Raw genomic sequence first — 14,314 nt, 5'->3', positions numbered from 1 at the left:
TACTGAAAATGTAACAATGATATAGAACATGCTATATTTAATAAGGCAGATACATATAAAATACATTTCAAATATAGTGTATATAAAAATTAAAAATAACTGCTTTTTATTATAAATATTTAATACGTCAGTGATGTGTTGGACAACCAAATAGCTTCTTTCAGATTTGGACAGAAAAAGATGATCACGAATTGGTCTTGTAGGAAAGAAATCATCCGCTAATGCCACTAAGCATGTACTGTATTCTTTAAAACGTTGGGAGAGAAGCATCCTTCCTGTATAAACTATCTTTGTTGCAAACCGATTCTTAGTAGAGATTGTTCCTAGCTAAGCGCTTCATTCTCTGCCGTTGCTGAACCAGACGTTTCCTACCCTTTTCACTCTAGACAGCCAGTTGTTACAGATGCTGTGGGTTCGCTATGGAAAGTTCTTGGTCGGCTAACATACTGACAACCGATGCTAATAGCAGTCAGTGCATGTTACATTGGACCTCCCTTTTGTTTATCCGCTAGCCACTGACAGTTAGCTCAGCTGTAACAGAGTAACGCCCAGAAAGATGAAGTTAAGCTAACATTGACAATAAACTTTACTAACAACACGACCAATGCTGCACTGTCGACAAAAGGCTCAACTGTCGCAGTATTTGGAAACTTTTTCACTCCCATGCGGACTTTTATCGACTCTTTCCGCTCGCCGTTAGGAGACAGTTGTGACTGTTGGTGGCACTGCAGCACACCGCCAGCCGAGAGTCAACGATACTGCGCAGTACGATACTGCGGTCAAGCCAGCCGCCTCTCGTTTTAGCGTAGTCAAGCCAGCCGCTCCTACATTTTCAGTGCGCACCTACCGTCAGTTTACGGTAAATGCAAGCGTACTGCTGCAAGGAAATTATTTCCGGTTCACAAAATAAAAGCACGACTTTAAATGTGTATTATCAAGTGATGTTTTAAGAAACTGATTCACGTTAACTGTAAACTATCGGGGTATACTGCTAACATTTACACTAAATAAATACCTTAGAATGTATGGAGTTGAAAACAGTTTTTTCTATCTATCTATCTGTCTGTCTGTCTGTCTGTCTGTCTGTCTGTCTGTGCTAATAAACATATACTGAGGCCTTAAAGCAGATATTAATTGATATATGATGACTATCCTTGACAGCACTATGATTCTGGACTGCTTTGGGGTCAATAGGTCACATGACTTGGGAGCTATTGAGCAAAAAATGCTCATATTTACAGTTTAAAAATCATTTAAAATATATTAAGACCTTAAAGCAAATACTAAGTGGTGTATGTTGACCATCCTTGATACCACTATCATTCTAGACTACTTTGGGGTCAATAGGTCACATGACCTCAAAGCTATTGAGCGGAAATGCTCATATTTACACTTTAAAAATCATTTAAAATATATTAAGACCTTAAAGCAAATACTAAGTGGTGTATGTTGACCATCCTTGATAGCACTATCATTCTAGACTGCTTTGGGGTCAATAGGTCACATGACCTCAAAGCTATTGAGCCGAAAATGCTCCCATTTGTTATGTAAATTTGATCAAAAACCAATAGAATAATGAAATGAAATACAATATATACAGTGGTCACACAGTAAAAGGACTTCAGATATCTCAAATTCAAACCTTTTTAAAACAAAAACAATTCTTCAACATGTGTAACTTAAGCATTGTGGGGAAAAAATTATGATAATGATATCTAACATTAAAATGACCTCAAAAACAACATCAATAAATACACAATGATAATAAATAAAAATAATACTAGTAATAATAACAATTTGAATTAGGAAATGACCATAAAATAGTTAATATATACATTTAACTATTTACACATGTCACTCTCAAAATGTCTATCAAAATATATATTTGGAAGTAAAGTAGATCTAAAACCAATAGAACAATAAAATTAAATAAAATAAATAGAATGGTCAAATGGTATATGAACTTTTCAAATAGTTTTAAAAGAAAAATAATTCTTCAACATGTGTAACCTCATCACTATAAGAACAACAATAGTACCAATAAAATTGAAAATAACAACAATAATAATAATAACAAATAAACAAAGACAATAATATTTAAATGACCAAAAATGGTAAACATATATATATTTACTGTAACTATTTACACATCAATATCAAACTATCTTAAAGGCACTTTTCAAATAGTTTTAAAACAAAAACATTTCCTTAACATGTGTAACCTAATTACAACAACAATAAAACAACAATAGCAATAAAATTAAAAATAACCACAAACAATAACAATAATAAAAATAAATAATACTTACTTTTAAAACAAAGGCAATTCTTCAAAAAATGTAACCTAATCATAACCACAAAAACAATAATAATAAAAACAAAACAACAACAAAACATCAACATCAAAAACAGCAACAATCGTAATAATTATAAATAGAAACAATAATAATATTGAAATTACAAAAAAATGGTGACTATATACATTAAGCTAATTACAACTAATTATTACTCTTGAACTATCTTGCCATCAAAATTACATTTAAAACAAAAATTATTCTAAAAAATAAATATAAAAAATAAAAACGCAAAGTGTTACGTAAATATCTATATCTTTCTATTTATATACACACATATATAGATACATAGCTACCTCATTCTACATACACACACAATGTGTATGCACATCTATCGATCCATAGCATATATATATCCATATATAATATATGTGTGTGCGTGTGGCTACACGTTGTGTGTGTGTTGGTATACATAATTTTGCATACATGTGAATTGTTGAGTCATTACACAATGTATAATCATTTGCAGAGGTCACAGTCCCATTTTGCTGCTCTTGCTTTTTTGACCTGGTCTTCTGTCAGTGTTAGACATTGCTCGTGATACCACCTCTCACATGTGTCACACTGTATCTTAAAAAGAGAAGATAAAATTTTTGTCATATTATCTGTTGTCAAAATAATGTAGCAAGAAAGAATCCCTCAACTGTAGCAAACAAAGTGTGACATTCATTTCTACTTAAAATTGATCAAACACTTGTATGTCCACATATCATACACACCCAACAGGTAGTTGGAGGACCTTTTCCAGGAGGCTTTGTATCAGAGCACATTGCACATTTGTTATCCAAGTCAAACACTGAAATAAAAGAAATGTATGTTGTTACTGACATAGGTACACCCTCCACATTACTAGTTTTGAAAATATAGCTTGTCAACTAAATTATTTATAATACTCGGACATGTGACATAAGTTTAAATAAATGTTTACTAAGCATTAAAGAAAGAAATAATTCTACACCTTTACAGTCTTAAAATGATTCAGCTTCTGCTTTAAGGTCTTAATATATTTTAAATGATTTTTAAACTGTAAATATTAGCATTTTCGCTCAATAGCTTTGAGGTCATGTGACCTATTGACCCCAAAGTAGTCTAGAATGATAGTGGTATCAAGGATGGTCAACATACACCACTTAGTATTTGCTTTAAGGTCTTAATATATTTTAAATGATTTTTAAAGTGTAAATATGAGCATTTTCGGCTCAATAGCTTTGAGGTCATGTGACCTATTGACCCCAAAGTAGTCTAGAATGATAGTGCTATCAACGATGGTCAACATACACCAATTTATATTTGCTTTAAGGTCTTAATATATTTTAAATGATTTTTAAAGTGTAAATATGAGCATTTTCGGCTCAATAGCTCCCAGGTCATGTGACCTATTGACCCCAAAGTAGTCTAGAATGATAGTGCTATCAAGGATGGTCAACATACACCAATTTATATTTGCTTTAAGGTCTTAATATATTTTAAATGATTTTTAAAGTGTAAATATGAGCATTTTCGGCTCAATAGCTTTGAAGTCATGTGACCTATTGACCCCAAAGTAGTCTAGAATGATAGTGCTATCAAGGATGGTCAACATACACCACTTAGTATTTGCTTTAAGGTCTTAATATATTTTAAACGATTTTTAAAGTGTAAATATGAGCATTTTCGCTCAATAGCTTTGAGGTCATGTGACCTATTGACCCCAAAGTAGTCTAGAATGATAGTGGTATCAAGGATGGTCAACATACACCACTTAGTATTTGCTTTAAGGTCTTAATATATTTTAAATGATTTTTAAACTGTAAATATGAGCATTTTTTGCTCAATAGCTCCCAAGTCATGTGACCCATTGACCCCAAAGCAGTCCAGAATTATAGTGCTGTCAAGGATAGTCATCATATATCAATTAATATCTGCTTTAAGGCCTCAGTATATGTTTATTAGCACAGACAGACAGACAGACAGACAGACAGACAGACAGATAGATAGATAGATAGATAGATAGATAGATAGAAAAAACTGTTTTCAACTCCATACATTCTAAGGTATTTATTTAGTGTAAATGTTAGCAGTATACCCCGATAGTTTACAGTTAACGTGAATCAGTTTCTTAAAACATCACTTGATAATACACATTTAAATTCGTGCTTTTATTTTGTGAACCGGAAATAATTTCCTTGCAGCAGTACGCTTGCATTTACCGTAAACTGACGGTAGGTGCGCACTGAAAATGTAGGAGCGGCTGGCTTGACTACGCGAAAACGAAAGGCGGCTGGCTTGACAGTACTGTTCCATACAACCCGCCTACTCGGAAGAGGGAAAACTTTGCTCTGTGATCCGTTTAAGAGGATTTGCATAAACATGTCCTCTTCGGGTAAGAGACTGCGGGTTCTGGTTGACATGGACGGGGTCCTTGCGGACTTCGAGGGGGGGTTCCTGAAGAAGTATAGGGCCCGGTACCCGGAGGAGCCCTACATCACCCTGGATGACAGGAGAGGGTTCAGGGTGTCAACGCAGTACGGGCAGCTGAGGAGCGATCTGTGTGTAAGTGAGAGCTGAAAGTCATTTTTAAAGATAATGAAACAATAGACAGACTTTAATTTGTGCATAATTACACACTCATGACCCAAGATACAAAACATTACTGAAAGACATCTGCTCCCACAATCCAACCTCATTCATGTAACACCTTGATAAAAAAGATGACCTTTGCACATTTTGTCTAAAGAGCACAGGTACATGTTGGTGGTGTCTTTCTGTGTGTCTTGACTGCAGGAGAAAGCCATCAGTATCTGGGAGTCCAAAGACTTCTTCATAGACCTGGAGCCTCTTCCTGGAGGAGTGGAGGCTGTCAAAGAGATGGCCAAGATGGATGAGTAAGTATCAAAGATCCAGATCATCAACAACCCACGTGACTGCTGATACAGATGCATTTTTTTAATGAACAGTGAGATGTGTATACACCAGAATAATTCAGAGGAGGTTATTGAATGTGAAAAGCTGCATGAATCACAAATGAAACCTGTGTAGAGTGTGTGTCTTATAAAAAAACTTTCAGTCCTGGACTTGTGCACTGTTGGTCAGGTTTGTTAGGATCCATATTAAGTGAATGCATGAGTGCTTTTTTTGTCCTTTCAGGTAATTTCTCCCTGAATTTTACATTAAAAATGTTTCACTACCAGTTTTTTCTGCTAAAGTAAAGTTAAACTTTCAGTAGTTTGAAAAAGAAAATCTATATTATCATTGCAGTTTTTGGGAGAAGACTTTTTTTTTTTTACCTCTAATGACCCAAAATGGTAGTAAATTATTAATCTGACACTGCAAAAAATAAAAAGTAAATAAAAAAAATAAAAAGATCTCGCAGTTATTATTTTTAGTATATTTAGAACTGATCTTTAAACAAAATCCCCAGCTACCAAAAATGGATTCTATTGTTTTATTTAGTTTTTTTTCATAAAAACTGACATTATGTGATTAAACTGGCACGAGCAATTTGAGCAAAAAAGTATGCATCTGTAATGTAATGAAGTTATTTTGGGAGAGGACTTTTTTGCCCTCTAATGACCTGAAACTAGGGTAGTAAATCAAAGCGACTAACATGGATAAACCTTTCTCAAGCTTAAAACTACAGTATTTAATCAGATTTATGGTGGCAAGTGATTTTACTGTCAGTCAGACTGCAGTGTCCATGTAAAAACATTATTAATGTGGGTTGGAGCAGATTTCATGCAGTCTGAGGAAGCCAGCAGGAGCTGCATGTGAATGACACGTCAACATGTAGTAAATCTGTAAAAGTCATTCTAGCTACTCTGACATTTTGCAGGTATTTGTACCATCACCAAAGCGGAGATTATGTTTTCGGCAACATTGGATTGTTTGTTAGCAACATAACTCAAAACTTTATGGACAGATTCTGATTAAATTTTCAGGAAATCTCAGAAATGGAATAAGGAACAAGTGATTCAATTTTGAGGGTGATCGCCCCCTTGATCCAGGAATTTATTAAAGGATTCGTCCAAATGGGTAGATAATTTAGCTTTTAGAGCTTCTAACTAAAAATAATGCCCACAGTCCTTGGCAAGAAAAACAAAACAATAAAAGACAAAGGCTTGGCAGAGGACTGCGCTCTCTGACTGCTTCTAGTTACAATATTTATAGTAATTAAGTTCTGCATTTGTATAGTTGACCTCTTGTGGGCAGTGGAAATAAGCCAAGAGAATAAATCATAATAACAAAGACAATCGTCTAGCTTAATTAACTTAAAAAGAAAAAATCTCAAGTGCACTTTTATTCCACCCTTTTACGCATTGTCTAATTATAGCAGTTACTATAATATGGAGGAAAAAGGGACAATCCAGCTGCTTTTATCTCTCAGAACAACTTTATCCTAAAACTTGGCCTTTCCAGGTGGTTTGTGCACATTAAAAATGATGTTCCTCACGATTTTAAGTCAGGTGGACGTTACTGTGTCACCTGAAACCTCTGTGTCTGCAGCCACTCGGATATTTCTGCACGTCTTCTTAGAAATCTGCTTGCAGCTGTCGAGAACGTTCTCTTTCTGCCCCTCCTGGGTCGTTAACAGCTGCACCTTTAATCTTGAACTAGGAGCTATGTATGGAGCTGTATCTCTGGAATGGTTGAATGCATTTTCTGTCTTTTTGTATCTTTGGCTGCAAGGCAGTAATCTTTCAACTTGAAGGCCCCTTTTCTGTTCTTATCTAGATGGTTAAACAGGGCTGGAACTCTGATGATATAATAAGCTCTCAACTCTCTCATAAAGGCTGGTGCAGTGTTTCAACACCTCAAATGACTTTATTTGCATTAAAAGTTGTAGGATATTCCACTTAGAGGCTCCAACCAGACTTTATGACCACTAGTGAGGGCTGGTAAATACACATCTTCACCTTTTTGTCTCAACTCTTTTTTTCACCATATCAAACTGGTATAATGTCCACATCACTACAGACGCTACTGGACTGGAATCTCTCCTTCTTCAGTCTCCCATCACTTGTGAACAAAGACCCCGAGATTATGGGGGTATTTCTTTATCTTTAATGAAGAGCGTAATTGTTTGCTTTGAGAGCGAGATATGTTTTTTTTCACACTCAAATATCATCTTGCTTTCTCAAACCAGTGTTCAAACTTGGTCTCTTTTTCCTCACACTCTGTGCTCTCAAAACTGGTGGTCTTGGATTTTTTTTCTTCTCTCTCGGGTTGCTGTATGAGCTGTCTGTCAAACATCCTCCAGCCAATAGAATACGAGATAAATGCAGACCGAGCAAACACCATCTTCCTCAGGGTGCGCTTGTTTTATGCCAACTGTGCCTGATGTTTGAATCAGATTAAATAAATCTCCAGGTGAATCTGAAGGACTGATAGTGGTGTTATTAATCGGACGTTTAGCTCAGAACCTGCATCTCCTAATAAAACTAAACATTATAACAAAAAAAGCCACTGTTGTAGAAAATGTTCACTATTAAAAGTGAGCCATATGTCATTAGATGCTCTTAGTTGGAGCTGCATGCCCACAGAGCCACCCTGTAAAATGCTAGTCACATGTTCATGTTCATGGGAAGCAGACCACATTTACAGGATAAATCTGACTGTTACAGATTAGTTGGACAGTTGTGGAGTGATGTTGATTATGGTCGAGGTAATGGATCTGGAGAGAGTGCTTTAAGGCACACGAGACTTGTTCTTGAATAAATAAAATGAATGAAAAATAGTTCATTTTTTCCCTGAGAGAAGTTCTAAGTGTATGGTATGAAGAGATAAAACCTTAGTCAGTGATATTTCAGTCACAGTCTGCTGTGATCATAGTTTCCGGGACTGTTCCCAGAAGTGCACAGCCTGGTGGGATAATGCCTAAAAATAGAAGTCGCAGTTAGGTTTCCTCTTCTTGTGGAAATGAATGATTTTCTTTAGTCAGCAGTGTCTGAACAAGCCTGTTTTCTCATCAGGGAAATCAAACATAATTGTTTTTCTGCCTCTTTATCTTCTTGCATGCGAGACATCACCAGCTGTCTCTAAGTCACTGGTCATTTCCAGTCACTAATAACTGGTCTGGGCCTGAATTGTAACTTTTCCGCTCTGATCTTGTTGTTTGCTTCTCCACCTCGCAGCACAGATGTCTTTATTTGCACCAGCCCCATTAAACATTACAAACACTGCCCCTATGAGAAGGTAAGCCTTCCTCTGATCAATAACATGGATGATTTTCCTTTGAAAGTCATAAATGTGTTTAATTTTTCTAACGGATCTTATCTGCTTCTTGTGTGTGTGTGTTTCCAGTATGCCTGGGTGGAGAAGCATTTGGGCCATGACTTCCTGGAGCAGGTCATCCTGACCAAAGACAAGACACTAGTCACTGGTGACATCCTCATAGATGACAAGCCCGACATTCACGGTGAGCTTTGTCTGTCATGTACTAAACAAAGTCAGACTATCTTATTTTTACTTTGTCCATCCTGCCTTAGTTACTGTTGCTACATGTGTTCACATGCACTTCAAGACGGCAGCTGTTCGTAGCTGTTTGTTGACTGAAGCTGGCAGAAGCAAGTGCCACCTCCACTGCATTTGAATTGTTTCCAGCTGACTTGTTTTCAAACAAGGATGCTTTAAAACGTGGCTTAAAATATCACCTTGATGCACCTTATCTGTTCCATCACAGGCAAAACGCCCTCACTTCCTATTAAGCTTTTAAGGAGACACAAAAACAGAGAATAATTTGATGACAATACAACCCCAAATCAGAAAAGGTTGAAGCTATAAAAATTGCAAGTTAAGAAAAAAAACATAAAAAAGAATAATTATTCTTATATTGCCTGTGACATTTATTTCATTCATTATTTTTATTCCAATCCATTTCATGGAAACAGCCAGAATAGTGGTGTTATTTTTGCTAGTTGTCTCAGCTGAAAGAAACTGGACTTTACTCCAGTTTCACCTCTGGGTCATCACTTTCACCCTGGCTTGAAGCTTCAAGTTTAACAAAAGGTGACAGTGAGTTGAAGCCTGCAGGGAAGAGTCGTCAAGTGGACCACTAAGTTCTAACAGTTCTCCCCGTGTTTGTGTGGGTTCTCTCCGGTTACTCAGGCTTCCTTCCACCATCCAAAGATATGCATGCTGGGTTAATTGGTCTCTCTAAATTCTCCCTAGGAGTGATTGTGAGTGGTATAGAAAATGAATGAATGAAGACATAAAATCTCAAAGAGAAGCGTTGAGTAGGTCAAGTGGGACCTTGAATGTCGACGCAGTGTTCCAGGTAAGGTAATAAGATTTCATGGTTGACTGTGTCAGAGCCTGCTGTCAAATCTAAAAGCATAAGAAAAAACAGTGTCCCCAGTCTGGTGAATTAGATGTAATTAAAAACTTTTAAAAGTGCTGATTCTGTGCTCTGACAGGCTTTAAAACCAGACTGAAAGACCTCAGGATTATTGTTTTTATGTTTTAATCAATATGCATCAATATTTGCTTTCCAGACAAAGTTGAGACAGCAATGATTTTACAGTGGCAGTGGTTGTTATCATGTACACAGCCTCATGGGTTTCATGGGTTTGGTACCCATTTAAGGCTCTCGCATTAAAAAAAAAAGAAAAAGAAAAATCAATCCTAAGAAACCCACCGCTGGTAAATGACACGAGCCAAACGGAGGCAGCTCAGCTCTGCATCGACGTGTGCTAACGTGCATCATATTGGTGTTACAGAATCAGCTGAGTGAGTAGTTAGAGGTGCTGTTTCACCTCTGTGATTGCCTCCCTGTGACTCAGAGGCATATCGGTGGCGTATAAACGTTGACCCCCACTCCGCCTGTGTACTTTTACACGCAACACAGATGCTCAACAAAGGACTGACTGGTGAGGACTTCCAGGCTCGTATGCTATAAAAACCTGGAACTTCTCACCAGTCAGTTCATAAAGAAGAAGTCTTTTGGATGAGAGGCGAAATGTTTTCAAGAGACAAAACAAGTCCAGTTGCCTTTGATTCAAGCTCTTAGGTTTACCATGTACTGCTGAAGATGTGTTCTTACAGGGAAAATGGGCCTAAACAAGTCCTGAAATGCTTCATCACTTTTTGTCCTCATGTCAACAAAAAAAAAATATATATAAAATCAAAAGATAATTTTCCTGGTTATTCTGCATTTCCTCAATCATTTACAATTTGGTATTGGCTGGATTGCTAAATTAGGAAATCTAAAATTAATGAAAGATTAAGATAAAAATGTATCCAGCCAGTTAGAATTGCTGAGTGTTGTGAGGCCCACTCTGAAGCTTCCTGGCTTCCAGGGCTGTTTTATGGGGGTAGAAAATTTCTCTCAGAGCTCCGATTATTACCCTCACCAAGGCGAAGGTCATGCATTCAGCAGCGTTGGTTTGTCTGTCTGTCAGCAACATATCTAAAAACGCTGTGCACAGATTTTCATAAGATTTTCAGGGAATCTCAGAAATGGATCAAGGAAGGAGTGCTTAAATTTTTTGGGGCGATCCAGTTCTAGACTTGAATCAATGAATTTTTTAATAAGGATTCTTTACTATGAGGAGATAGGGATAATTTTACCATTAATTAAAAAATAATGCCCACGATCATTGAAAATAAACAAAAACAAATGACAATGGCATGTCTGAGGACTGTGCTCTCTGATCCCAGTCTGACGTTGATACTGCGTTGGATCAGCTGGAAGGACTTTGCCCTCTGCTCTGATCTTTGGCTTCACTGTCAGGCAACAAATACCCTGGACTTTCAAAAACAAAACAAACAAGTACAAAGCAATGACATAATAATGCTTTCTTTGTCCAACCAGCGTCTCAGATACTAAATATTCCACAGTCAACTGTCAGTGGTATCATAACAAAGTGGAAGCGATAAAGAATGACAGCAACTCAGCCACAAAGTGGTAGGCCCCATAAAATGACTGAGCAGAGTCGGTGGATGTTGAGGCTCATAGTGCACAAAGGTCTGCAGATTTCTACAGAGTCGATTGCTTCAGACCTCCAAACTTCATGTGGCCTTCAGATCAGAGAGCTTCATGGTTTGGGTTTCCACGTCCGAGCAGCTGCATCCAAGCCATACATCACCAAAAACAACGCAAAGCGTCGGATGCAGTGGTGTAAAGAATGCCACCACTGGATCTGACAACCTGATGGAAGAGTCTGGGTATGGTGGTTGCCAGGGGAACGGTACTTGTATGACTACATTGTGTAAAGTTTGGTGGAGGTGGGATCATGGTTTGGGGTTGTTTTTCAGGAGCTGGGCTTGGCCCTTTAGTTCCAGTGAAGGGAACTCTGAATGCTTCAGCATACCAAGAGATTGTGGACAATTCCATGCTCCCATCTTTGTGGGAACGGTTTGGGAATGGCGCTCTCCTGTTCCAGCATAACTGTGCACCAGTGCACAAAGCAAAGTCCATGAAGACATAGATGAGCGAGTTTGGTGTTGATGAACTTGATTGGCCTGCACAGAGTTCTGACCTCAACCCGATAGAACGCCTTTGGGATGAATTAGAGCGGAGGCTGAAAGCCAGGCCTTCTCCTCCAACATCAGTGTCCGACTTCACAAATGCACTTCTGAAGGAATGGTCAAAAATTCCTATAAAAACTCCTAAACCTTGTGGAAAGCCTTTCCAGAAGAGTTGAAGCTGTTATAGCTGCAAAGGGTGGACCAAGGTCATGTTGAACTCCTTTGATTAAGAATGTGATGTCTAATAAGTTCATGCAAGTCAAGGCAGGTGAGCCAATACTTTAGGCAATATAGTGTACATCTGACCTCAGCAGAGCAGCTCTCTGTTACTAACAGACACTAATGCATCCTAAACTTTAATAGTATCTGTTACCTGCTGCTTCTATAACCCTGAAAGCCAATTATGTGTTTTATATCAAATTACAGAAAACAGATCAGTCTTTATCTCTTAAGTACACCATAGTTTCTGTTTATAGTCTGGAAAAGCTCAAATATACCACATTTAAAACTTAAATGCCTCAATGCTCAACACTTAAAACAGGGATCTAAAATTCAACAAACCTTTTATTATTATGACAAAATTATATTTATTGGAGGGGTTCAGAAATCTCAGTTAATTAGTGCCAGTGTATTTTAATGACTTAATGTGGCAATTTAAAAAAGAAATAAAAGAAATAAAATGGAAAAAAAAAAAAACAAAGCAATAAAATGAGCTAATTCTTCTTTGTGTTGCATTGTCTGGGTCCGCTGTGTTGTCTCAGTGTTTTGCGTCCTCACAGTTAAACTTGTTTGTTTTAATCAGGGGTGGAAACCAAACCAGCCTGGGAGCACATCCTGTTCACCGCCTGCCACAACAAGCATCTGTCCATCAGCCCCTCCCAGAGACGGCTCCTCTCCTGGTCGGACCACTGGCGGGCTATCCTGGACAGCAAAAGGCAGTGAGGAACTGCATCACCCACAAGCCTCAGAGTGTTTTTGGTAGAACTGGTGCCGATTGAGAAAAAAAAAGAAATTATATGGAAATTTGTTTCTCACTGTAAAGCTGTTGGGAGAAGACATTCACATATTTGACCACAAGAGGGCACTGTGACTCCACGTGCGACGTACTTCCACCACTTTGATGAACACAAGAAAAGAGTAATTGCATGGTAGGTTTAAAAGGTCAGGCTATGTTGATTTGGCTAACTGGTAGCTGATATAATTGTGAACACTTCTGTTTAAAAAAAATCCAACTCATTTTATTTTTGAGCAGTTTATCTCGTTACAAAAGGTGAACCAGTCTCTCACAGTATTGTGTTGCATAAATGGGTCAGTGGATTGTGATTCACGCACAGCATCAGGGCAGTCCACTGCTCACAAAAAAGGTTTAAAAATATTCTCTCAGACTCATCAACACTGGTCAGTGTGCACGAGGGTGTGACAGAAATACAATAACTGTTTTACATGTTCTTTATGGGAATACCACATTAGTATAAATGTAGGTGGACATTAAATGGGAGGTGTGCTCTGGTTTTTATAGAGCTGAAATATCTATATAACTGGTGCTCTTTTTTTGTTATTTTAATGTGATCCTTCAGCATCTACCAATGATCTATGCATCTGACATAACCTGATGAGAAAAACTTATTTACACATGCATGTTGCCAAAACATCACTAGTGTAGAAATAAGTCACTGAGAAGAGTGTGCTTTTTTTTTTTTATTGAACTTATAGTTCTCTTGTTTTAAACAGGATTTAAAAAATATATAAAAACATAAGAATTATAATCTTTGATTGTGTTTATTTTTGGTAAAAGTTATTTATAGAAATGATCCTATTCAGATGGTGTCATGATGAAACGTTACTGTAACTAACACCTCACTTCATTTTCACTCTGAGCAGCATGTTTACATCAAATAAGCAAGTCACGTGTTTTAAGTCAGACAGTTTTAACCCACACAAATGATTAAAACTGGCTTTGAGTAATTTTGTTTTTATGTTTGCCTGTTGCTGCTAACCAGGCTTTTGGAAAAAAAAAATCACCAGATGCCGAACTCGTGTTATGAAACACAAACTCACTGCTTAGAGTCGTCATTGTGCCTGGTTTAATGTAAAAACTCAAACATGCTTATTTCTGTCTGTGGAACATTTTTAATGTTTGCTCCACCTGGATTAAAAGAATGACCAAAAAACAAGTGTTTTCATTGTTTTTGTGCCTCATCTGTTTCAGTTCCCACTGTTAATAAAAACAGCAGATAAAGTCAGGTAGTTTTGACAGATGTTGAGAATGGAAACTTGCCCACCCTGAGGGGTTTGACATCCCAGCAGCTGGGGTGAGTTTAACTAAACACCATCAACATGGCTCTTTGTCCTCTTTGTTGTCATTTCCTCTTACCACTGATTATTATCAGTTAAGAAAACACGAAGTAACAGTTTGATATAAGCAGTTTTCCAGACTGGACTTTCCATTTTATTATATCACCAGGGAATATTTCCCAACCCATGAGATACTGTTGTTTATCATGTCATCATCTAGT

General features: G+C 37.3%; 1 protein-coding gene across 1 annotated transcript; it reads left to right on the top strand.

The window, feature by feature from the left end:
• The first annotated feature begins 663 nt into the window (after positions 1-663).
• On the top strand, positions 664-13,972 carry LOC121633028 (5'(3')-deoxyribonucleotidase, mitochondrial-like). The gene is made up of 6 exons (XM_041974887.1): positions 664-765; positions 4,611-4,886; positions 5,118-5,218; positions 8,465-8,525; positions 8,634-8,748; positions 12,601-13,972. Exons 1-6 carry the CDS (start codon positions 664-666, stop codon positions 12,738-12,740), a joined length of 795 nt encoding a protein of 264 aa, XP_041830821.1. The 3' UTR covers positions 12,741-13,972.
• The last annotated feature ends 342 nt before the right edge of the window (positions 13,973-14,314 follow it).

Source organism: Melanotaenia boesemani, chromosome 21 (assembly GCF_017639745.1).
Source record: "Melanotaenia boesemani isolate fMelBoe1 chromosome 21, fMelBoe1.pri, whole genome shotgun sequence".
Classification (NCBI taxonomy): Eukaryota; Metazoa; Chordata; class Actinopteri; order Atheriniformes; family Melanotaeniidae; genus Melanotaenia; species Melanotaenia boesemani.
Note: the sequence above shows the minus strand (reverse complement) of the source record. Positions and strands in the feature narration are given on the sequence as shown.